This window comes from Channa argus, chromosome 15, assembly GCF_033026475.1.
Source record: "Channa argus isolate prfri chromosome 15, Channa argus male v1.0, whole genome shotgun sequence".
NCBI lineage: Eukaryota > Metazoa > Chordata > Actinopteri > Anabantiformes > Channidae > Channa > Channa argus.
In genome coordinates, this window is record NC_090211.1 from 16,637,357 (window position 1) to 16,664,996 (window position 27,640).

The following is a 27,640-nucleotide window of genomic DNA, read 5'->3' on the forward strand; positions in this document are numbered from 1 at the left end:
GCTGCATTAGTCCTGTTATCATTTGAATATTTGCATCATTTTTTGTGTGTTGCAGAAACAGAATCATTTTTAAACTCTTAAAAGTTGCAGGGGCTCAACTCTTTTGAGCCCCTGCGACTGGCACGAAACTGGGCAAATACAAACACCAGAAGGTGAAGAACTAATTCATTCAACCCATCGACAATGTCGAACTGGAAGGACAATGAAATTTGTGAACTCCTCTCGGTGAGGGCAGACCTGGAAATTGTCAAACAAATACAAAGAACAGCACGAGATTCTGTGGTATACGATCCGATTACAAAGCAAAACACTGTCACTTTTGCAGCTTTGTTTTTGGGTCATGTCCCACCCCCTGGCCACCCAAGCACCACCTCTTGCCCAGTTACCCAGAGTATTTCTTCACAAGTGAGAACGCATGTCACCCGGACTGTCTCTCGATGTTGGTTACATGTGTGAAAGGGAAACTCGTGTCCTGACACAACAGTTTGTGTAAGAGCGCATTAAGGGAGGGGGTTTTTGTCACAGGATGTATCACTGTGGTTGTTATAGGCCACTGTGATATGCTCCTATACAATAACCCCACCCTGTAACATGCATATGCTTATCCTTTAACTAGGGTGATTTTACTGTCGTTTAATAATTCACGTAAAGAAGAAATAATAAAAAGCATCTGCACTACAAATGATGCCTGATTGATATTTATTTTATTCTGTGAAAAAAAAAACATGTAAAAACAGCTGAATATAGTGTTTATTGCTCAATAAATCAGGTCAATGTGTTTGGTGCCTTGTTCAATGACAACAATTCCAAAATGTTTTTCTAGATAAAACCATAAATGAGAAAAATTATGTATTATAGCACTGAAGATCATCTTTTGTGTCTACAACCCCAATTTAAAAAAAGTTGGGACGACATGTAAAACGCAAATAAAAACAAATGCAATGATTTAAAAAGGTTATCAACCTATATTTTATTCACAATAGAACATAAACAACATAACATATGTCAAAACTGAGAAATTTTACCATTTCATGGAAAATATTAGCTCATTTTGAATTTGATGGCAGCAACACATCTCAAAAAAGCTGGAACAGGGTGAAGTCAACCATTGTGCAGCATCCCCTCTTCTTTTAACAACTGTCTGTAAACATCTGGGAAGTGAGGAGACCTGTTGCTAGAGTTTTAGGAGAGGATTCTAACTGCTTAACAGTCCTGGGCCTTTGTTGTCGGATTTTTGTTTCATGATGAGCTAAATGTTTTCTATTGGTGAAAGGTCTGGACTGCAGGCAGGCCAGTTGTGATGGATGCAGTATGTGGTTTAGTATTATCTTGCTGAAAGACCTTCCCTGAACGAGACGATGTCTGGATGTCTGCTATAAAACCTCTATATACTTTTCAGCATTGAAGATGCCTTTCCAGATGTGTAAGCTGCGCACGCCGTAGGCACTAAAGCAGCCCCATACCATCAGAGATGCAGGATTTTGTCTGGTGACAACAAGCTGGATGGTCCCTCTGCTCTTTAGTCCACAGGACACGACATCCATGGTTTCCAAAAAGAATGTCAAATCTTGATTCACCTGGGTGCAGAACAGTTTTCCATTTTGCCTGAGCCTCAGTTCTATCAGGAAAGGTTTTTGTGCAGCCATATTTCACTGTGGCCCCCACTCCATCCACTGTAGCAAATACTCATACAAAAACCTTAGCCTGGCATGGTGTCCAGCATTTAATTAAATTACACTTCCATTCCATTCTACTTTTAATTTTAGCGTTTGCTAAAATGTCTAAAGTTTTAATATTTTCTTTTGCATTATTCTAGAACTAAAATTTTGCAACTTTTTAAAATCAGCATGTGTTGGATTTTTGCTGGGTGAAAAATGTAGACAATGACGATCTCCTGTTTACTTTTTGTGCGAAAACACATTACTGTAAATCTTAGTTTCTCGAATGTATAGTTTTTCTGGACATATAAAGACAGTAGAAAGCTGTCTCACCTTGTTGTCTCTATCAACGCCATATACGAATTTCCATTTCAGTGGACGTGGAAGGTTTTTGTCATAGGATGTATAACTGTGACCCACCAGGGTTCACTGTGATACAATCCTGTACAAAAACTCCAACCTACACACTGCTCATCATGACACATAAATGCTGTTACTTTAGGTTTTTATGTTAACAAGTGTTGTTAAGATCTAATCATGTGAAAAGCAGCAGTACAAAAGATCCCTCAATATTTGTTAGTTATTGTTAATCATTTTATTTTGTTATGTAGTAAACACTCGTGAACTTTAATATAAGAAATACACATATAAATATTATTTACATACATTGCGTAGTAAACAGAACTTCCACCTAATGTGCAATAAAAACCAATGTAGCATAAAACAAGATCAGTAGGTTCTGAGAGGTTTGCATCAGATGACCTGAGACAAATTTATTTGTCACTTTTAAACAGTTTGTACTAATGTAGAAGTACTTTTACAATTTGTGAAAAAGTAATAGTTTTTTTTTGTTTTTTGTTTTTATGATTTTGCTGCTCATTCTGTGTCAAAATGAAACATATAGTGACCAGAGTCTCGTGATGTTGGGACTTTACCTGGTTTCTCAAAGAACAGTGACTTTCAGTTTGGTGTCCGTTCAGAGCAGGTTTTTGTATTGCCACTTATCACCATGTAGCCCCCGCTATACACAGTAGCACATGCCCATACAAAAACCTTTGGCTGACTTCCAGCATGGATAGTTATGGTTGTACTTTCTGTGCTCAGCATGCATGTTAAACTGCAGTCCTGTTTTCATACTCTCATTTTTACCTAGTGAACCTGGTGATTATTCTCAGTTTCTGATACAGATGTATATACAGTTTATTGGGCATAATTTGACAGTAAAACAATAAAGCAGGAGTTGAATGGACTTAGCAAGCTAAGGTTGTGCTGAGGGTTTACATGTACCTCCCATTCACAGTATAAAAATAGTTTCCTTTCTGAAGAGGTTTTTGTAACCGTGGGAATCGCTGTGACCATTCCACTGTGATGCACCTCCATTCAAAAACCACAGTGCGGTTGGCCTTATATTCTTCACAGCACACAGAAAGACTCTGTGTCTTTTTAGTGAACCACATAGTAAAATGTTTGTGGACAGAAATGCACATTGTTATGATTTTATCGATCAAAGCTTCTCATTTAATTTATTATCATAGTAGTCAAATATGTACAGAAAATTTAATTTTCTTTTATCACTACTTCAAGTGTAGTGGTGGGGTTTAGTACACCACCGTGTATGTGTTAGTGTGTATGCATTTATTTACAGTTATAGATAGCTAATAGTAGCTAATGTGATACTTAAATGTTTAATGCATCCAGAGTTTGTATCCATTATTTATATTTAACCTAATATAAAATTACTATTTGTGTGCAAACACATATGCAAAGGCTGATACAGAACAGAACTGCAAATGAAAAAAACATTAAATAAATTTACCAATAACTATTATTGCACTGAAGATTATCTTTTCTTTTGTGTCTTTTTTATTTTGGGAAATTTAGGGTTTATCTTTTTTTTTTTGTCCTTTGTCTTTTTCCTGAGACAGAGGGGCTTTGAGCCTCAGTTGTATCCGGATAGGTTTTTGTACAGGCACAATTCACTGTGATTGCCACTCCACCCACAGTAGCACACGCTTATACAAAAACCTAAGCATGGCATGGTGCCCGGCTTTTAATTTGAATTAAAAAGTTTAGAATTTTAGCCTTTGACAAAATGTCTTAGAATTTGCTTTTGCATATGTCTAGAATTGAAATTACTGCAGTATTTGTTGGATTTTTTTGAAAATGTACACAATGATAATCTCTTGTGTACTAAAGAAACTATGTCCTATTTGAACATATTGTGAAATAACACAACCTTTCGTGTGGAAACACATCATTGTAAATCTTAGTTTCTCGTATGAAGAGTTTTACTGGACACATAAAAGCAGTAGAAAGCTGTCTCATTTTGTGTAATGCATAACAACACCGTGAAGTATTTCCAACTGAATGGACATGGAAGGTTTTTGTCATAGGAAGTATCACTGTGACCCGCTAGTGTACACCGTGATACAATCCTGTACAAAAACTCCACCCTATACACTGGTCATCATGACACATAAATGCTGCTATTTTAGGTTTTTATATTAACAAGTGATGTTAAGATCTAATCATGTGAAAGGCAGCAGTACACGAATATTACATTAATAGAAGAATAAACATATATTACATTGTGTAGTAAAAACATGGTCAATGTGCAACAAAACCAATGTAGCAAAAAACAACATCAGTAGATTAGTAGTTTGTACTAGTTTGTACAGTTTGTACTAATGTAGAAGTACTTTCAGTAAATATTTAGTAAAAATCTGAGAAATTCTTTAGCTTTTTTTTTTGACGATTAAAATAAATCTCATCCTGTGTAAAAATGAAACGTAAACTAGGTATAACTAAACTGATATCACCTTTCACTACTGATGTTGTTGTACAGTCTGTGCTCACCGTGTACATTAAACCTGTTTTTTCATACTTTTTTCACAATTTCCACCTGATAAATTGTGATTATTATCAGTTTTTTACAATCCCGTTTGATAAACTTTATTGATGCTAGTGGAATGACAAAGTCGGTCTGTTGGTTAGTACGTCTACTGTTTTGGTCCAGGCTGAAATATGTGATTACCTCTTTGATCCTGTGCAGACACATTTGTTGTTGATCTACGCTATATCTACGCCACAAGAGTGACTTTGGTAGCCCCTCCTTTCCTGTACAATTTCATTTTTCAGCACTTGAATTATGACCACGTCACTGTAAAACTAGTGAGTCAGTCAGTGTTTAGTGCTAGTCAACAGATATTTGCTAAAACAGTTCAAAAGAATTTTTTTTACTTGTTTAACAACAGCATTTTCCCTCTTGTGCCACGCTGCACAGTGACAGTACAGTCTCACACAGCAGCTACAGTGTCATTATCATTTGAATATCTGCATCATCTTTTAAGCTCCTGGTGTCCTGACACAACAGTTTGTGTAAAAGGGCATTAAGGGAGGAGGTTTTTGTCACAGGATATATCACTGTGTTGGTTGTAGTACACTGTGATATGCTCCTATACAATAACTCCTTTTCATTCAACTACTGGTGAAGAAATAAGAAGAAATATTGAGGTGCATCTACAGTGCAAATGGTCCCTGATGATTGATATCTTATTGATCCCGTGGTAATATTATTCCTAAAACAGGCTTCAAATTTACTACTTAAGGTTGAGTTCAACAGTACTTCTGTGTTATAGTGTTTAAATGTATTTGCAGTTATAGAGAGCTAGTGGTAGTTATTGTGATGCTTTAATGTTTAACACATCCTTAATTTGTAATTATTATCATTGTTTAAAAGTAATTTTGTTGTTGTAATTTAGTTTCTGAAATACATTAGGAAAGATGATACAAACCAGAAAAAAGTGATAAAAATGATTACAATTTTCATGTTTAGCTTGATAAAACTACATTGATCATTGTTGATCATTATTATTGATCATCTTTTCTTTTGTGTCTATTTTATTTGGGAACTTTAGTCTGTCTTATCTGGTCTTTGTCCTGAGGCAGAGTGGCTTCGAGCCTCAGTTCCATCCGGAAAGGTTTTTGTACAGCCATATGTCACTGTGGCCGCTACCCCATAACACAGTGGCAGATACTCATACAAAAACCTTAGCCTGGGGTGGTGTCCAACATTTAATTCAATTACACTTCCATTGTAATTTACTTACATTTTAGCTTTTGCTAAAAATTTTAGCTTTTGCAAAAATTTTATTAAATTGGCATCAGTCTAGAATTTTTAGCGCAATTTATTTTAAAATTAGCATTTGTTGCATTTATCCTTGGTGAAAGATATACACAGTGATGATCCCCTCTGTACTAAAGAAACCGTGTCCCATTTAAGCTTATTGTGTCACAACACAACCTTTTTTGTGGAAACACATTACTTTAAATGTTCATTTCTTGTATGAACAGTTTTAAAAACTTCCCCCAATGTCCAAAACAATTATAGTTGGTTCTGACATCGAAAAATGAAATGTAAACTATTCTGTTCTACTATTACACTGATATCACCTTTCACCAGAGTCTCGTGATGTTGGGACTTTACCTTGTTTCTCAAAGAGCAGTGACAGTGAGTTCGTTTTCCGTTCAGGTTTTTGTATTACCACTTATCACTGTGGCTGCCATCATACACAGTAGCACATGGCCATACAAAAACCTTTGGCTGACACGCAGCATGGTTAGTTTTTGTTGTACTGTCTGTGCTCAGCATTTGCATTAAACTGCAGTCCTGTTTGTCCCACTTTTATTTTTAGCTAATGATATGTGATAATTCTCAGTTTTTGAAAATGCCATTTTGGTCTGTTGGTCGGTGTGTCTACTGAAATATGTCATTAACTAATAGATTGGTCTGTTGTTGATCTACACTGTATCTAAACTGCAAGAAATTCCTTTGGTAGCCCCACCTTTCCTGTACTTTAAAAATTTCCAAGTCCCTGTAGAGCTAGTGAGACAGTCAGTGTTTAGTTCTAATCAACAAATCATTTCTAAAACAGTAAAAAAATCATTTTACTTGTTTAGCATCAGCATGTGAACATTTTCACTGACAGTACAGTTTGTGACAGTATAGCACCTGCACCTTGGCTGCATTCGTCTTGTTATCATTTGAATATCTGCATAATGTTTTTTGTACTAAGCTTTTAAGCTCCTGATGCCCCACGACCACCATCCAAAAATCGCAGGGCAGTTGGTATTTGATTCACTGCAACACACAATAAAACAGCTCTGCGTGTTTTAGCATGTTTTTGGACAGAAATGGTCATTGTATGTACTATTTTTCATGATTTGATGGATTAAAGCCTGTCAGGTAATTCATAATCATAGAAGGCTATATTAACAATATATAGACACTTTGCAGTGTCAGAAAACATGTGATATTTGTAAACTAGAATATACTGCGTGCCAGCCACCCTACTGTTTATCTAACTATTAAAATAACATTTAAATAACATTTATTTTGTTTAATATTTCACTTTGTTTTTTGTGTTTGCAAATATATTGATCATTTTCTACTGTAGCTTTAAGTTGTACACATGTTTTTTATGAAAGAGACAGTAAGTTAAGTCCACGCTAAAGATTAGTTGTTTTTTTTACATTTTATGTGTGAAAGATGATCAGATGAGATGAAACAGACTTAACAAAATGGTGTTAAAGCACTACAGATTTAGGATATATTCACACGTAAAGACCTGTGTGTCTTTTTAAAGGTTTTTGTATTGGTGTGAACCACTGTGGCTACCCCAGTTATACACAGTGATACACTGCAATGAAAAAACTTGTGCCACAGTAGGTGGTAAATCCTTAGACACAATACAGCAGATGTTCTTAATTGCAATAAAAAAATACAATTACAGTAAATTTTTTTTCTTTGTATACATTCTCATACACTTTCCTGAATGGCAACTAACTTCTTTATGAATAGTAATAACAATAACTGACCTTTCAGTTGTACATATATTACATATATACATACATATTTTGACATAAATAAACTAAGTACCTTTTCAAAAACCTTCCTGCGTTGTTTAAAGTTTCCATCAATAAACATAATGAGCAGTTTAAATAATGGAACTAATATATCTTATAGTAAGTATATCATCTTTTCGATCTCTACTGTACTTATACTGGACACAATACTGGAAACACTTGGCTGTATAATGAAATACAACAGCACCACTTACTGGTGCCTCCTAACTAAACTGAGAATTTACCAAAACATTACCACACTTACCAGTCAGGGGGAAAAGAGGACAGCAACTCTCTACGTGCCTTTTTTTGGCAAAAGATGATTCTATATTATTAAATCCTGTTATGCATCTTCCACAGGAAATGTAAAAGGCAACTATGAATGCATTATCTTTCTATTCTGTGATGTTCTGTGGTGGCTGGCTGTTCATCAAACTTCATCTTGACTTAACTTTTACTGCATCATAGCAAAAGTGAATTCCTCTTCTGAGCCAAGTAACCTGAGACAAATGTTCCACTAAAGTTATGCTTTTTGTAATATCAACCCCAAACGTAATGTTTCATGGGAGGAAAACCTTTGTTTCATTGTAAATTGTGAAACCTTGCATTTCAGTTGTGACAGTGCACCGGTAGATGGCAGTACAAGCATGTATATCAACTCGTGTGTTCCTCTTTAAAGTTTCCTTTCACTTGCACATGACAGCCAGAGGGCAGTCTCTAAATCAGATATTAGGAAGCTTGTGAATGCAAAGAGTTTTAAGCGGAAGAGTTTTAATGTCGACCTGCTGTTAGTTTTAGCAAAACAAACAAACAAAAAAAAAAATCACCTTGCAATACTCACAGTCTAACTACTGTATGAAAATACACAATGAGCCATCACCTTCAAATGTTGTTCCACGGTGTGTTCTTATTCTATTGGTCTTGGCCACATTCGAATAGACAATTATAAAGCCTCAGCTTCAGCAAGTAAAAGAGAAATATTCAATGCATCTTCTCAGAGTCTTGTAAAAGAACACACAGTAGACACTGAGCCAAAAACAGTGATGAAATGACGAAGGAATTAATGAGTGAATGAGTGGATGGTTTATTATTTCTGGTAGTGCAGGGAGTCATTTTTACTTTTTAATCATTTTTAATAGCAAGAACCATAAAGAGAAATATAATTCGAATAATGTTTTTATGTAAAATTGGTATCAATAACATGTCCTTTCCACTTACTGCATCAAGATCAAGTGATGGATCACTTAATTTTTTAAACCCTTTGCCACTAGATGGTAGCCTTCACTCACGTTTCTGGCTTCCAGTAAACCAGCTCAGGCACAGTGGCAAGCTGACACAGAACATTTCATGATGAATACATGTGGCTCAGTTCAGTAGTCTAAGCACCTGGAGAAGCTGGTACTTAAATCCTTTACTGACAGACTGGGTGCCCACTGCCCCAACAGGTTGATAGGATGCAGTGACCTTTGCCCTCGAGTTTATCCATGAATATTTGGACTCAAATTAAAAACACATATGCATGCCTTCTTTTCAGTAGTCTGACTAAGTTGCCTGCCTCCACATATGATTGTGTACTGTAATTTTTAGACAGGCCACTTGTGGTGAGGACAGGAAAGAGGATATTTGCTGAGGTCTTGGTTAAAACAGGAACCCTGCAAGGCTGCTGTTGAAGTCCTGTCCTCACTGTACACAGAAACAACAGTTTCATATTCAGATTTACAGATGATACAACTCATCAGCAACAATGACACCCATACAGACAGCTGGTCCTGAACACAGCAAAAACTAAAGAGCTCAGTAGAGGACCCAGGTACATCCTCCAGATTAGGCCTTGATTCTCACCTGGCCTGATTAGACTTGAGAGGTGGATAGTAGATGTAGTACGTAGCGATGTAATGATCCTGACTCTTAAAACCCTTTATCCCACTAGGAAGAATTTGTGTGAACTCCTTCAGATGTGTGAAGTGGTCTTAATCGTCCCTGCTATGGATGAAAGGGCAGCATTGTGCTTGAGGCCTTCACCTCTGTTAAGAGAAAGATTCTCCATGTAAAATTACACCGCTTCACATACTCCTCTCTCATACCATTTGTCTTCTCTGTCCAAAATGTGTTCATTGTTGTCCACAAACGAGTGGCATTTGTCATGCAGGTGTAGGTACACTGTTGATTCTGGTCCTGAGGTGTTGCTTCTCCTGTGGTGGGCCATCCTCTTGTCTATAGGCTCTTATACACTCTTCCCTGCAATGGATTGCATACACTATCAATAAGCTGGTTGAATGAGTAGCACCAAGTTTCCAACCAAGAAGACATAAGTTCAATTGACATGACTCAACCTTTGGATAACCAAACCGCGTTGACTGAAAACCTTCACCGACATAAAGAGCTCATTCTGGATGGTAGGTCAAGATTGCTGACAGTGCAGCCTGTGACCATAATTGGGCCTGATTTAGAGCGGGTGAGACTGCACATCTTGAGGAATCTGACGTGGTCCAGTGACTCTGGTTTGTCAGGAGCCTGGAACTTACAAGTAAGTAGCAGACATTCAGTAACTTGCCTAGGGACACACTGACATGTAGCCAGGAGGGAACAGGAGTCAAACCACTGACCCTATGGTTTGTGGACTGCACTACTAACTGAGCTACAGCCACCACCATGTACTACTCACAAAGACCTGCAGAGGACTTGTGCATAGCAGATTGTACGGACAAGAAAGGAAGCTTCCTACTGGATGGTTAAGACTGCAGAGAGAATCATCAGCTCCTATCTTTAGTTCATAGAGTTTAAAATAAAATTGAAATCAAGTTTTATTTACTGTATATAACCCAATACCTAACCACACATTTGCCTCAGTGGGATACAATATCTGGACATCAACATCCTCTGTCCCTAGATCCTAAGATTGGATTTAAAAAAGGGAGTTATAAAATAGAAGAAACCACAGGAAGAACAACAGAGGAGAGACCCTTATCTAGAATGGAAAGATGTGCAAAAGATGTTTACACCTTACAATATGCAACGAGTTACATTATGAGCAGGATGACAGCTGCATAATAATAATCTACTTTGTGAAACACTGTGTGTTTGCCTTTTCAGGTTTAAGTTTCTGACTATTAGTTTCTGTCTTGTCTCTTGTGTCTGCCTTGGCGCTTATGGTTGTATTGACTAATTTTGTCTTGATATTGTTACTTTTGTTACTTTTTAACCTGACTGAGGAGGCTTGGAAGCATTGGAAGATTTCCAGTGTGCATGTATCTTGTACCTAAATGACAATGTTTACCTTAACCTACAGTATATCTTATCTTGTGTATGTTAAAACCTTGAGTTGTGTGAGGAAACACAAAATGTTTTGATTACTTCTCATAAAACTTTGCAAAAAAATGTTGTTAAATAAAAGTAAATAACACCTTCCTGTATAGCATTAACTAATATCCAGTGTTAGTGCCATGTATTCTGTTAGCAATACCACAGCGAGACTAAAGGAGTTTTTAGGCTAATGTAAAATAGTGTGAAATTTAGGCAAATGAAGATTGAAAAAGATACTGTATGAAGAAGCTGAGTTTGAAAAAAGAGGAGTACAAAAAAAATCTACATATGAACTAAAACATGCACTTTAAAATAAATGTTCTTTAAATTTGTGGAATTAGAAATTTGTAAAAGTGGCATAAGTAACCACTGCTTTTCCACTGCTGACCTTTGAATACAAGCTGAGATGCACATAAATAGACTGCATTTCTCGGTTTGAGAACGTTTATTTGCAGTTCTTGTGGGTTTGCACAAAGTTTCACTGCTGCAGGTGCTACAGGTCCCAGTGGTGCAGAAAAAGAGAGAAGTGACTCTCTAAACATGATGTGTTTAGAACCCCCAGAAAATTGAAAGCTGCCTTAATTTAACTGATAACAATAGTTTAAAATATGTTGATGTCAAGTGTTCTTTAAATATTCTTAGCACGAGTTGTGCAAGGAAGCAAATTCCTAAAAAAAATATCATTTGGTTTTAAAAACTAAAGTAATTGAAGAACTTGAAAAAAAGTGTCTCCATGCAACATTTATTTAAAAACAGCAGAATCTCAAGCTGTTTGACAAAGTGACATTGACAGATCAAACCCAATATGACAAACACAACTAAATTAGCATGTTGACTCTTTTCACAATGACACAGACTGATGACATCACACAGTCCACAGACAAAACGACAAATTACTCAATTTATTATTTGTCACATTCATTTGAGTTACCCATGGCTGCATATGCTCCATGTGGACTCATGGCCTCATTCTTGCCTGCAGGCCAGATGTTGTGATTAAACATTATATTATTGGCCCATTTTTCATTGATGGTTGTGTAAACACTTGTAACTGAGTATCCATTTGAGGTTTTCTGTGGAGGGAAGTTGATGCCATCAGTATAGTGCCATTTTTATGTCCTTCATCTTCTGACCAGGCGATGTCATAATCCTGCGGCACAGAACTGGAGACCAGACACACCACAGTGACCTCAGCTGAGTTTTTCACATTCTCCTTTAGGAAGATGTGGACTGTCACTTTTGGCTCACTGCCATCTGAGAGGAACACACAGCTTACCAGGAAGATTCATAAAATGTATAACCTTTAAATATTCTACATGTTTGTGTGAGTAAGTTGACTGCCTTCCCAGAACAGATTGGCTAATTACTGGTCTACCACTCAGAAACATGGCTTGTTTTTCGACAGTCAGCTCTTGGACTATTGGTGTCATACTGTATCTTCTCCAACAGCACACAGCTCACTGTATTGACCCTCACCCACTCAGCTAGATTACGAGTCAATGTGATGTTTTTTCTGTGCTGACTGCCTTCAGATGTTCTTACACCAGTTTGGCCAGTCACTTTTTTCCATCGATTTTCCATGTGATTTCAATTTCATCCACAACAGCCTTGTCCTGTCCAGTGATGACACACTCCAGCACTGCCTGGTTGTTGGTGAACATTTCTTTGGGACTTGGTTGGTTCATTGTCACTGTGATTGGATCTATATGAATGGAAGCAACAGAGGAAAGTGGCTGACAGCTGTTTTTTAACATCTGGGTGATCATTAAACCTGCAGACTTTATATTGATGTCATGCCATTTACTGTATCTCAAGGTTCAGTTTGTACTGTTTTAAGTCATTATTTATTATTATTAATTGCAATAAAATGTTACCTTTTGAGACCTTTTTCGTATACGTCTGTCCTTGGTAAGTCACCTCACAGGTATAAACAGCTTTACTGTCCCACTCTGTGTTCTTGACCTTCAGGACACTGACAGCTGAGCGCGAGTCTCCAATCCTCTGAAATGAACTTTGAATGTAGTCATCCAACTCTGCACCGTTCTTTTTCCATTTAAATGAATCAAGTGTTCCAGCACGACCATACTCAATCATACACACCAGAGCCTGGGTGTCTTCACTTGGCACTGACACCAAAGTCACTTTTGCAGGCTCTGAACAGAGGAAGATAAGGAAAGGAAAAGAAGAAGAAGTTATTCATGTTAATGTCATGCCCGCACATTCACAGATAAAAGAAGGACAAATAGAAAAGTCATGTTGATTCAAAACATAACAAAGAAGTACTGTTCAAAATGAAATAAATAACCATTTAAAACATCTATAACAACAACAAATTGAATTAACATCTTCACTAAGTGTTGACAAAATAAACAGTTTAACTGTATTCTATTTTAGTTTTGTGTTTTGTAAAAATATCTTATATCTTAAATATAATTAAATAACATATACTTAATATCTTCATTTGTGTAAGTTTAGTAGTAAGTACATTTTATCTGATCCTGGCAAGTATGCTGTACTTGATATTACAGCAGTACAATAAACTCAAAAATTATAAGTTCAAATTTGTAAACATTTTTAAAACTCAGCTCACATCATTAAATTTAGTTTCCAATATTTATATTATTACTGTATTTACTTTTTATTCAAGCCATTTTTGTTTAAAAAAATTTCCTCTTAAAAAATTAGTTTCTAGTGACAGTAAGTAATTTTAATTTTTAAAAAACACTTTTCACACATGACAAAAGGTTTGTAATGATGAGGAGCCTCATGATAGAGAATTTAATTCAGGACAAAGTGCCTAAATGAAATACAAATGAACTGCAAAACATTGTGAAAAGCAGTAAGATAAATAGGTTTTCATAATTATTAGGTGATTTTAAAATATTTATTTACATGTGAACTCTGAACACATTTCACAAACTGCATTTCACAAAATAATATGTTGAGGATGACAAACGACAGTTTTGTAACTGAAGCATGAACCTCTGTCAACAATAAGAAAAAAACTTTAATCAATGATTATGTACTTGACCTTCTGTACAAATGCATTTTGCTCTCACTTTATTCCTCCTAACTGTTTTTTATTTATTACTGATGTCTCAACACATTAACTTTAAATAAAAAAATCCAGGTACATTACGAATATTATTGTATTTCACTCTAAGAAACCAAGACTTCCAGCAATAATTGATCATAACAATAATTGAAAACAAGAAAATACTGCATTAAAAACAGCTGAAAGAAAGTTTGAGTATCTATATTGCTTATTTGTAAAATCACAAGCAGTATATCAGAGATAAACTAGGTCTTGCATCAATTCCACCTCATTATAATAAATCTTATTTTATTTATTTTTTGTTCTTTCGGCTTACAGCATGAATTCATTGATGGATTATTGCCTATGATTAGAAATGGATAGGGTGCCCATTCACCCTTATGAAAGTTGCTCAGTGGCATGTAGTCAACAAAACAAACAAGCAAAACAAAATAAGATGGATGATCCTCCTGCTTTCGCATACAGCACAGACCTCACCCACTCAAGGCTTTTGGCTCTACACACATGAATGGGAATAAAATAAAATAACCCCACAGCTTCTCTAGACAATATTGTACAAAATTAATTAAATACTGATAATAAAAAGAGCCAACATAATGGGTTTATGATGCTCAGAAAAAAAATAATCACCATCTTACAGTTTGCACGTTCATCCCGTGCCTGCATCCTTTTCCTCTGGGTACTCCGGTTTCTTCCCACAGTCCAAAGACACGCATGTAAGGTTAATTGGTGAATCTAAAATTGCCCGTAGTTGTGAAAGTAAGTGTGAATGATTGTCTGTCTGTGTATGTCTGGCCCTGATATAGATTGGAGACCTGTCCACGGTGTACCCCACCTCTTGCCCAGAGACAGCTGGGATAGGCTCCAGCACCCCGTGACCCCGTAAACAGGATCAGTGGTTACACATAATAAATGGATGGATCTGTAATGACTTTACTGGCATATGAGCTGCGTAGTGCTTAGATGTATTCTGACGAACAAATGTACAGTTTAGTGCAGCTTGTTACAGGCTTTCACGTGTGGTGTGAGAAGTGCAGAGAGAGACAAAGAAAGAAAGAGGGAAGTGACTCTTGATATCTTTAGAAACCCCAGAAAAACTGCCAACAGTCTTAGTCTAAATGATAACAGGAATTATGTGGCCCAAGAGTGGTGTTATTTGGATGTTTTGGAATTTGTAACTAAACAGAAATCTAAATCCTAATTTGCTTCATTAACACCCTATCACTCATACTCCTTTTAACCTCATGTCTGTTCAAATCATATTATTTGAACTTACTGATGAAAGCAAATTCAATCAAAAAAATGACCAAACATGTGAAGCAAAGATTTATTTAGTTGAACTATAAAATACAAAACCCTATAGGCCGATTGTACATGTTTCAACCACAGTAAAGTCTGTTGTTTACACATCATGAAAAAGTGAATATTCTAATATTCTTCACATTAAACAGAACGTCTGCAGTCTTATCTCATGTGAAAAAATTAAATATTAACTGCATTTCTATTCTATACTGTAGAATATTCTATTCTATTGTATTCTACAGTTGACAGAGACATATTTTCAATGTTTACATAATCATTACATACAGGTACAGCAATAATATTATAGTAATATTACTGATTAAATATATGTCTTCAACACAACAAAAAAGAAAAAAATTATGGAGTCATCATACTGTCAATCCAGCTCATCCTTTATTGTATCTTCATCTGAAAAGGAAAACAAATGTTATATTTATTTGTCTAATAAGTTATGAAACAGTACTAAAGTTTGATTGACCTCTTTGATCTGGATTTTTACCTGTAAGTGTTGACCTATGACCTATGGTATGACTTCAATTCTTTTACAGTTGTCAGTAAATTTGTTACATGAGATTTATGATCACTTAAAGAATACTACTAATATTCCCATTATTGTTTATGACAAGTTGTTTAGAGTGAATAGTAGATTAATATAAATACAATAATTTGTTTGCGGTACCTCATATTTTGACTGCACTCTACTTCAGAGTAAAATATAATTTATTCCATTACATTTATTTGAGAACTACACAGTTACTAGTGACTCTTCAGAGTCTGATTAATATATCAATATAAACATAACATGTGATTGAGTCTTAGTATATAAGGTAATTAAAATAAATATTTCTAGATAAAAACATGTATATAAATAAAAACAGTGCATACAGTTTTAAAGTAAGCTCTATTGTTACCAGTTGCAATATTGATAAACTGATAAACACATTAATGCATCAATGATTAAAATTCTATAATTTCACATTGACTGATGCAAAATAAGTGATTCTGCATAGGGTACTTTTACTTTTGGTACTTGTTTGTGCTAAGACTTTTATTTATGTAACCTTTTTAAATGCAGGCCTTTTCCTTGTAACTGAGTATTTCTACACTGTGGTATTGCTATATCTATTAAGGTAGTTAGTTAGTATAGTTATTTTAGTTGGCTAAGTACAATTTTAATATATTTGTATTTGAGTGGGATATTTCCATTTAATATTACTTTTAATGTTACAACAATTCAGTGGAAATTTCTGTATTTTTCTGCTTTAGTCACTAGTTACTTTTTGTAAATCTAGATACTTAAAAATATATTAAACTAATAAATGTTGATCTTTTGCTATGGATTCACCATGATTTAGCACATGAAGAGGTTACAATCAGCTCCACCAATATTTACTGTACAGTAGGTAACAGAGATCTGAGACCCTTTTTAAAAATTGATTTCTATCCTTTCATATATTTTGTTCATTCAAATTGTAACAAATCTGGACTATTGTTAGACATTCGTGTTAACAGCATCAAATACTATTTCTTATTGGAGTAAAATGTGCATCATGTGCTTACTACTATGACTTGAGTAAAAAATAAGTGGTACTTTTACTTTTTAACAAGTCCATGCATTTTTACTTGAGTATTAAGTTTATATGTATCTTTATCACCTCTGCCTTGATGTAAATACTTCTTACACCACTGTTTAGGGCAATTTAGAGAAGATTCTTTATCTGCTTTTCTGTAAAAAGTTATTGCACTGACAGAAAACCAATGTAAATATAATTTCAAAATTCTCAACCAAAACTGTTTACCTATTTTAATGGAATATATGCAATATATGTATATTTACAGATACTCCATAAAGTCTTTTATAACATTGCATAAGTGAAATGCAGTAAAAGCCTGTGTGTTTACCTTGACCAGGCTGAATATAATGCAATAAAGAAGAGAAGCTATGAAGAGAAATATGAAGAACGAGGTTGTTAAAAACAGACTGCTGAACTCGTCCTCTTCCCCGTTATCCTCTGTGCAGCTAAGCGCTGTGGGAAAACCTAAGAAGAGGCCAAAATAGGTGGTTAGATGTAGAGTTTGTCTGTTTGTGTATGTATGTGTTTGTGTGTGTGTGTGTGTGTGTGTGTCTGTAAATAACACAGCTACTCTTCTGAATAGTGCTTCAGTACACATATATGAGCTTCTACAAACTACTTATACAAAGTGATTTCATTTTGCTTTAGAACGCCAGAACCAACAAAGAACATGTAACAAAGTGTCTCCATGCAACATTTATTTTAATCAATCGGCACAATCTCAAGCTGTTTGACAATGTGACAACAACAGATCAAAACACAACATTGACAGACACAACTAAATTAACAAGCTGACTGTTCGCAGAGACTAATGACACGGAGTGTGACAGAACAACATATTAGCAAAAATACACATTTGAAGCTCAATCTACTCTAAGTTACATTCTTGCAAGTTACCCATGACTTTAGACACTCCGTGTGATTTCATGGTGTTATTCCTGCCAGCAGGCCAGATGTTGCAGTGGAACAATTTGCTTATTTTATCCCACTTTTTCCTGGTGGTTGTGTAAACACTTGTAACTAAGTATCCATTTGGGGTTTTCTGTGGGGGGAAGTTGATGCCATCATCATAGTTTCCAGAGTTATGTCCTTCATCTTCTGACCAGGTGATGTAGTAATCCTGCAGCACAGGACTGGAGACCAGGCAAACCAGAGTGACCTCAGCTGAGTCTCCTTGGCCAATGTATTGCTCTGGGAGGATGTGGACTGTCACTCTTGGTTCGCTCCCATCTGAAAGAAACAGTTTACAAGGGTGAGCTTGTACTGAGAATGTACTGTAAATCTCCCCTGTCAAAATCTTTCCTGCTTTCCACCCAGAACATGACTACACTGTAAGAAATGAGGGCCACACTGTACTGCCCTCATTCTACCTAAAAAATGCACAAACTAATAGTTTAACAGGAATTTTAGGAGGATTTCACAGCATCTGACATGTAACGCATGTACCAGAGTACGCAGATGAAAAGGCAGAATAATTCCTGGTTTCCAGAGAGACCATTAGCCAATATTCAGATTTGTTTTCAAGTTCATTCACAAGTTGTGGAATAAGAACAAAGAAAGCACAATCATTGTATTCCTGCACAACCAGCAGGCAAGGCACAATCAGACAAGCAGGCAGGCAAGCAGGCTTTCTTTAAAACATTGTTACTTAGATAGATCCCAATTTCAATTGGCTTATGGACTGCTGAAATTTCATATGCTAATTCTTAGCTGAACTCTGAAGTGAATTTTTTTCACAAAACGAGCCGTAAACCATAAACCACCACCCTTTTAATTACAGGTTAGTCACAAAATCCAGGTGGCAACATTTGCAGAAATTGTTGAAAAGCAGGACAACATTTAACTCTTTAAGTCTTTCCCATATGCATAAATATCATACATTTCTATTAAGACCAGTTTGGAAGCTGTAGTTTTGTTTGTTACTATATGAAAATGTGGATGCCTCCCCCACAAAAGTTCAACTGATTACAATATTTTTAGTTGGAGTTCATCAGTCCGGAACATACCTCCTTTGTTGACAATCAGCTCTTGGACAATCTGTGTCATATCTTCTTTAAGAGCCGAACAGCTCACTTTATTGACTCTCTCCCACTCAGCACGAGTAAGAGTCACAGTGCTGGTTTTGATGTGCTGACTTTCAGATTCAGTTTTTGTTGGTTCAAGAGTGCTGATCACCTTTTGTCCATCAATTTGCCATGTGATTTCAGATTTTTCTACAGTGTTCTTATCCTGTCCAGTGATGACACACTTCACCTCTACCTGGTTGTTGCTGAAAATTTCTTTAGGACTTGAATGGTTGAGTGTCACTGTGACTGGAGCTTCTGTAATGAGGGAAACAACTATTTTTACAACAGTATAAACTCTCACATACTGTACTGGGCTTTGTTTCAGAAAGCTAACTTTGAGTTAAAATGTAAGTATTAGGTCATGACTTTCAGCTCTCTACCTTTTGAGGCCATCTTTGTATATGTTGTTCCTTGGTGCATCACCTCACAGGTATAAACATGTTTACTGTCCCAATCTGTGCTCTTGACCTTCAATACGCTGACAGCTGAATATGTCTGTCCAGTTTTTTGGGGGGCCCAAATAGTGTACTGATTGACTTCATTGCCATTTTTTTTCCAATTGAATGAAAATTCTTTTGGAAGAAAATCCTCAATGGTACACACCAGGACTATGTTGTCTCCACTTGATTCTGATAGCAGAGTTAACTTTGGAGCCACTGAGACCACTAAGTCTTCTAAGATGCGAAAGAAAGGTATCAGTTTAAATTGACATCAGACTGAAAATTATGTTTTTTATAACAGTGAGATAGAATATTAGATACTAGATAAACACAAGATTATTAATCAGCATTTCACTCAAACATAACGGAGTTAGTAAGTTAGAAATTACATACTTTCCACTTTCATGCTTTTAGGACCAGCAGGGTGAGTCACAACACAACTAAAAGATTTTCTTGAATCCCAGTCAGACTTTGATACTTGGACCAAACTGACGCCTATATACTGGTTGTTTTGCTCAGCTAGAGGGTATTGTACAGAGGTCTGGGTGGTCCCACTGGCATCGGTCCACTGGAAAGTAAGACTCTTTGGGTAGAAGTCGAGTGCAAGACACCCAACAGTTATTATAGCTTCAGAACCAGGTTTGCAGAGAACCACAGGGTACAGCGTCGGTGATAAAGATGTTCCTGTGAAAAAATTTATATTTAAATAAATGTAAATATAAATATTATAATCTATTCACCCTTAGATTTTATAGAGACCAAAGGTATTCAGAATTAAATAATTACATATCATTAAATAAATATTCCAAACATGAAATATATACACACAGTTGGGGGCAAAACAATGTAGTTTGGTGCAATTTAATTGTAGGGGGATGCAATTTTAACCTTAACCCTAACATAATGATAATGCACATTAAGCTAATAGAAAATTTCTTTGATCATTAGAAGTAACAAAAATGGTCAATAAGTGTTTAAAAAAGTTATAGTAAAATAAATACTATAAAGTTTGCATCCCCCCCCTGATAAATTAAGTTAAATTTAACTTTATTTGATTTTTAAATATGAAACTTTTGTATCAACTAAATGTGCATTCGATATTATGTAGATGGATCTTGTTTTTTTTACTCTCTGTTTTCAGCCAACTGTGTGTATATATATATATATATATATATATATATATATATATATATATGTGTGTGTGTGTGTGTGTTTGTGTATACATATACACACACACACACACACACACACACACACACACATATATAAATATATATATATATATAAAACATTCAGCTCAGGTTATATAATATTATTTTACTTTATTACTTCTGTATGTTTTCTAGCTAATTTAGTTTTAAAATGTCTTGCTTACAAAGTAGGTCCTTATTTTACAGCATTGTTTCCAGTGACTTTAAGATTTGCTATGTCACTTTTCACAGTTATTGTTGGTCAAGACTAAAAGTTTCTGGTGACAAAAGTGTCACGATGGAGAATAGGAAAAAACATGAAGGTTTATTTCACTAACTCAAAGTCAGCAGGTTCCCAAGCTACCACCTAATTGTAGACCCCAGTTAAGACTGAACATTATCTGAGTCCAATTACAAGGACCAGGACAAAAAGACACTGTGAGGAAGAACAAAACCCACATGAGAAGGGGGAAAAGAGGGACAAAATACAAAAGGGGACAGCCACCTCTTTTGAAAGTTATGCCATAGAGATTATCGACTTCTCTAGAAAAACAGTTGTCTGCTGTACAAATTAGTTTTGAATAAAGGTTTAACAATTGTATCTATAAAGCTCATGCATTCCAAACTTACAAACTGTACACATTTCTGAGAAATTTATAGTTTAGAGCAAATAATTTATTAATCAGAAGCACCTTTGTATCAAATGACCCTTTTTGGTGAAGAGCAAAAGGCAATCAGTCATGAAACTATAAAACTATTGCACACCGAAGAAGGCTCAGCTCAAACGTTGTTTATTCCCATCTATGGGGGTGCAAGAAATAACTTTGTGGACTTGGGTGTGCATGTCACATTGTTACCTTTTCTTTAAAAGAAATCTGGTTGAATGAACCCCAACACTGCCGTTTCATCACCCTTTTTTAAAACTTTGGATGAGCATGGTGTTTTTTTGTTTTTGTTTTTTTTTTTAATTTTTATAGAAAAACATCTTTATGGTCTGTTTTTATGTGATCTGACTGATCAGTTTCTACTTAAGAAAGAGCACAATATAATCTGCTCTTTTGGATCCTGTTTTAAACCTAAAATGAAATGGTTCACTGGAAATATGTTTAAATTTTACTTACCTGAAGATACTATGATCTCCGTCCCCTTTCCCCAGTAGTCGAAAGCATCACAGTGCTGCATCTTTACTTAGTGCCTGCACAAAATACTAAAGACCTCAAAACCTGCAGTAAAGGTATGAAAGACAAAGAAAGTATGTATGAAACTCTGATGCTGTCCTCTGAGGAAATATTAAGTGTAATTTTTCTTGACTTGATTTCAAAAAAATAAGATTTACTGGAAGATATTATTTACATTGGTGTCTTAACTATTCCTTTGAACTGCTCTGTAACCAACATTTATTTGTTCATCTGCTCATAAAACATAATAAACATAGCAGCTATCTTATATTGCAATGACAAATGGTCATTGTGTGCTTTTCTTTTAATCCTAACAGGTAATGACAGTATGATTTTTGCGGCAAAGTTTTTGTAATGGTGTTTATCTCAGTGACCCCCCAGGCCATGTTATCACAGTGATGAACCCCAATACAAAAACCAAACACTGTTTGCTGCACCATAACATGAGAGCACCTACTTTATATATGTTGTCACCAGTGGGTAAACAAAAAATGAAGCATAAAATTCAATCACCAAAACTGTAAGTACATAAGCTGACACATTTTTGTTTATTTGTAATCTACCAATGGCATTACTGAAGTGAGTATTGTTAAGAGTAAAGTAGAGTAAATAAGTTTTTTGCAGATAAACTAATTACACACACACATATATGTGCATTTATGGAAGTTTATTTGTAATTCTTATTGTTTCTACACACACAATCCCATTGGCACAGAGAGAGGAGGATGTGAGTCTAAAGATATGTTTTAAAATAACAGGAAACAAAACCTGACCTTCACTCATAAGAGCTTTACACTTTGTTGATGGCTTTTACTTTGTCACACAAGCATGGTCAGGCTAAAGTTTTATTTTTCCAAACCAAAAAAAAAAAAAGCAAATTTCAATCCACAAAGGCCAAAAACATAAGCTTTACATACAAAAAGATGCCAAACAAACAGACAAACAAACAAAAAGCATTTCCTGAATTCACCAAGAATTATTGTGTTTCTTATACTGTCCATGTGTGAGCTGTATCATGCTTGGATACGTTCAACAATATGGAAATAATACACTGACATGTGTCTCTTCCTTGTAGAAAGTTTACTTAATTTGTCATGTACAGTCCCAGAGGTCCAGAAAGCGAGGGCACTTTCTTTCTTCAAGATGGTTTCTATGCCAGATGTCGTCAGCCACATTTTTGTTACAGGCATAATATGCATGTATCACAAAAACCCTTCTATTATAATCAATCTAGCTGTCTACACTGCCCATGTTTTGGATCACGTGTCACACATGTCTGGTGCAGAAACCATCCTAAAGCATCTAGACACAACCTGAACTGTATTTGTACAGTGTGCTTCTGGTTCACAATTTGGGTCTACGCTCGTAAAATGCTCCACAGAAAGCCTCCACAACAATGTATTTTATACTAAAATATACAATCTAGCTTTTCCTAAATCAATAGCCTGTTACTGACCACAGCCTAAAATATTTAGTTTTTTTGTTAAACTTTTTAAAACCAAGTTAAAAACCATGATATATCAAATATTGATTTTCATCTTTCACTGTGCTATAAAGTACCTGGTTAGAACAAAACTCAGGAAAACAAAATATCAAAGGAGGAAAGTAGAAGACCACTCATTCGTGAACAAAAGTGTCTTCAAAAGTCTCATCCAACATTCATCTGAAGCAGTCACCACACCTCTCAAGCTGTAAGACAGTCTTCTTTAACTCCCTTTAATTCAGTGGAACTATGAGTCAGCATGCTGGTTTTGCTGTGCTGACTGCCTTTACAGGTTGTTCACAAGTTCTAGTGACCTTTGTTTATCATTTTGCCAAATGATTTCAGATTAATTAACAATGTGTGCAGTGATAATCAGTATCGGTATCAGATAATATTAGTATCATTTTGAAAGGCAAGAATTATGCACAATACGTCCTTTAAGCAATGCATTTAAATAGTAAAATACCTCTTAATACTGTATAACTTTTTCAATTTTAATGCACATTTTTATTATCCTTTGAAATATAGAGAACTTTGATTAAAGTATTTTCATTTCAGTATTTCATTTTCAAGTCTGGTATTTTCATCTGCTTTGGGTTTGTACCTCTTTTGGGTACAAATCCTTCTGGTACATTACTTTTTTTTCTTTTCTTTTATCTAATGTAGCCATATAGAGAGCCTGTCCCCGCTGTTAGCAGATGGTTATACGCTCTTGCTAACTACCAAGAAGCTACCTAGCAATCCGGACGTGTAATTTTGTGAGCTCACAGCTATTAGTGTAACAACTTGATGTGGCACAAATAATTATGTGCCATCTGCTTTTCACCTTTAAAGAGAGTAAGTTGTGTTATAAACATATAAACTCTTAGAACCACAAATAAGAAGAATAGGCCAATCAGTAGGTTGCCCCCCTCACACACACACTGAACTGTGTTCCATAATGCTTGCAGTGGCAATTTAATACACTTTGCTATACAGAATCATCAGAGCTGTGTGTGTGAGATATTATACATGGTGGTATACAATGAATCCATATCCTCCAAAAAAATCACAACCGATACCCGGGACGAAACCGTATATTGTCCAGCACTGCTATTAAAGTGAGAATTAACAGGCCTTTTAGGGGAACAGGCACTTATGGCTCCATCCAATTCCATCACTCATATTTAATATTTTTATTGAAATGTATTAATTTTTAGGGGGTGGGGCTTACTGGATTGACTTAAATAATCATAATTGATATGTTAGGATAGAATGTATATCAGACTCAAACTTAAACATAAATATAATTAATTGTTGTCTTGGTTTAAAAGATATAGTGAACTACAATGTCCTGTCCTTTCTTGTTGTTTTTGAATAAACCTATTTAGAATAAACCAATGAATATTTTGAGAGATTTCAGGAGTGGTCATTTCAAAGACACAATTTTCATTTTCATTAAGCAAATAGTTTGTGTCCAATGTGAAGTATAGTATCAAACCCAACCTTTTTTTTTTTATCCTTATTTAAATTTTTCGACTAACACTTTGCCTTTCAGACTTTGACCTGCCTGTTCCTGGTCACAGGGTGAGCTTGTTCCTAAGCCCACCATAATGTCTGCTCTTGGTTTGTCTTTGTTGGCTGACTACCCATCTGCACCTCAGGCCGATCCGGAGTCGGTTGACACCCTATGGGCTGCTGAATGGGATGACCACCTGGCTGTCCTCAAACCTGCTCCCAGGTTTCAGGTCTGGTCTCCAGCCCAGCCCTAGATTCACTTGCTTCCCCTACTGCTTAGATTCTTTAGCTTCCTCTAGACACCCTTTAAATAGTTTCCCCGGTCTAGTTTTTTGTGTTCATCTTTAGTTCACTAGCCCTGTCTTGTGTCTGTTTTCCCTGGCTCATGTTTATGTGTTTTTTGTTCATATTCATTGGTAAATGGTCTGCACTTAATGGTCTGCACTTATATAGCGCTTTTCTACCTATTGGCACTCAAAGCGCTTTACACTGCTTCTTATTTACCCATTCACACTCACAATCACACACACATTCATACACCGATGGGGGAGCTGCTATGCAGCTGGCCAACACTCACCGGGAGCAACTAAGTTGGGGTTCAGTGTCTTGCTCAAGGACACTTCGACATGTGACCGGAGGAGCCAGGGATTGAACCAATGATTGTGAGATTGGTGGACAACCGCTCTACCTTCCTGTGCCACAGTTGTGTTTGTTATTCTGACTTTCCTGTACCATGGCTTCTTCTGTCTTCCTTATAGGAGTGATTCTGTCCTTTATTGCACTCAGAATACAGTAAAAGTCCCTTTTTCATCACCTACTCTCATCATCTCTTCACTTAGCCCCCCCCTTTATGCACAAATCCTGACAGTAATGGCTGAGGGTTATGGAAAGGTGGAGCTGAACTGACATTTGATCATACCCACTGAAACAAGAGAATACATTTTCTATCAAGCACCTATTTTTAAATATACACTAAGCATGCTGGGTATGCCTTCATCACTGGTCCTCTGGGATCCAACCAGTGTATTGCCTTTATTGACTCCAGCTCTGATGCCAACTTCATGAAACTTTAAGTTCATCTGTTGGGTCTGGAGGTAGAGGAACTTTCTGCCAAGCTTCAGGTAAAAGCACTTGATAATTGTGTCACTCACCACATTCAGTTTGTTACTAGGCCTGTTAAAGTAACGGTATCTGGCAACCATCACAAACGGTGGTCGTTTGTGGCTGGAGTCGCTTCTGTCTGGCTAACTGCTTATGTGCTGCTGAGTATCGTCCTAGTAATATTAGAAGTAAACCTGATGAACCCACTGAACTGTCTAGAATTCCCTCTGACTATCATGACTTAGCTAAAGTGTTTAGGAAGGAGCGTGCCACATCCTTACATCCACACAGACCTTACCATTGTGCCATTGAATTGTTGCCTGGCACCATGCCCCCCGGGTCCTGTTTATTCACTTTCCCAGCCTGAGAAAGAAGCTATGCAGGATTATATTGACAGTTCACTCAAGGCATAATCCTTTGCCTTGGGCTCAACAACTCGCCTGGTTGGAATATGCACAACTCTCTATATTCATCTTCATTAGGATGCTCGCTGTTTGAAGCAGCTTACGGTTACCAGCGAGTAAGAAACGGACAACCGAGGTTAGCCTGGTATGCCAACAAGAAGAGGTCCCTGGCTCCTCAGTATAAGGTAAGAGACAGGGTGTGGCTTTCGGCTATATATATATATAAACAGAAAATAAGAAGTTGGCACCCTGGTTTGTAGGCCCCTTTACTATCTCCAAAATAATCAATCCCGTGGCTTGGGATTTGCCACTCATGCCCTCCACCAACCGCCCCGTGCCCACCCGGAGCATTGAGCATTTTTGTTTTCTAAAGTGTTTCTCTAGAATAGTTTATTACGTCCTAGGGAGTGTTTTCTGTTTTGTTTTATTTCCTGTAGCTGCGTAGTGAAAGTTTGAGTTTCTATTATTGTTAATAAATATTCTTCCCCACTTCCTGTCCCGTGTTGGCTCTTGCTTATGAATCCCCGTGTTTGTGTTGCAATCTTACACAAACACTGAGTGATTAGCATACAAAATAGCTTTTTTATTGTTAACTTACCACATCATACAAATGTTTATACCACTAAAAGGAATTTCGATTACATTTAAGGTTGTTGATGTCCACCTTTCTAGTTCTCGTGTTATTCAGCCTTAGTTTGCTCTAAGATCAAATGTTTCCAATGTCTTTCTGCATAATCTGATGTAATTTATGGTTTGTATTTAGAAATGTGGTGATTCAGATTTAATTATTGGTTAGACAAGTAAAAGAATATCCATTACTAATTGTTTTAGCATCATGATGAAACAAATATTTTGGCATCAGTTTTTAGTCAAATATATTCAGTGTGAAAATATCAAGGTGCTTTTGCAGGTGGTGAGAAAACCAGATGTCACTGAAATTGCATTTCTTCTTGCTGTCTGGGAATGTTTTTGTACAGCCGCACCACTGCCTTCAGGGAATGTGTGTTCGAGCACAGAAGTAAACAGCAGAATCTTCTGCTGTCAGACTCTTGATCTCGAGGAAGTGAGAGCTGCTGGACAGCTCTCGAGTCATGGTGAAACGACTTTGAAATGAATTGCCATATTCACGAGAGTTCGAACCTGCAATTATCCTCCCAATCCACTTCAGAGCTTTTCCTGGTTTCTGTTGTATCCAGTGAATGTAGTATGTTGACATATCAAACCCAGATATGACACATGACATCTTCACTGTCTCTCCAGGTCTTTTCATCTCAGAGGGAGACTGGTCCAGTTTGACCCCACTACAAAATCCTTTAAGCAAAGAAAGATCATCATCACTCACTAAATCTGTGACATTAAAAACCAACCAACAAACGAACAAACTACAAACAAAATTAATTAAGTCCAAATTATTTTCTTACCGTGAAAAGTAACAAACACAAATAAACTCAATGAAATCATCTTTTTTCTTTTCTTATATATTTG

At 36.1% G+C, this 27,640-nt stretch overlaps 1 protein-coding gene, 1 pseudogene and 1 gene segment (V, D, J or C); all 3 read right to left on the reverse strand.

Moving 5' to 3' along the window:
- The window catches only part of LOC137100103 (hemicentin-1-like), a 59,689-nt gene that overhangs the window by 22,745 nt on the left and 9,304 nt on the right, over nt 1-27,640 (reverse strand). The gene's annotated exons all lie outside the window — the stretch shown is intronic.
- LOC137099534 (Ig heavy chain C region, secreted form-like) lies at nt 11,607-14,706 on the reverse strand (annotated as a pseudogene).
- On the reverse strand, nt 15,289-22,050 carry LOC137100578 (immunoglobulin heavy constant mu-like). The segment is given in 6 exon segments: nt 15,289-15,630; nt 17,125-18,026; nt 18,803-19,117; nt 19,243-19,536; nt 19,696-19,986; nt 21,614-22,050. Coding segments are annotated over 5 exon segments (1,323 nt in total).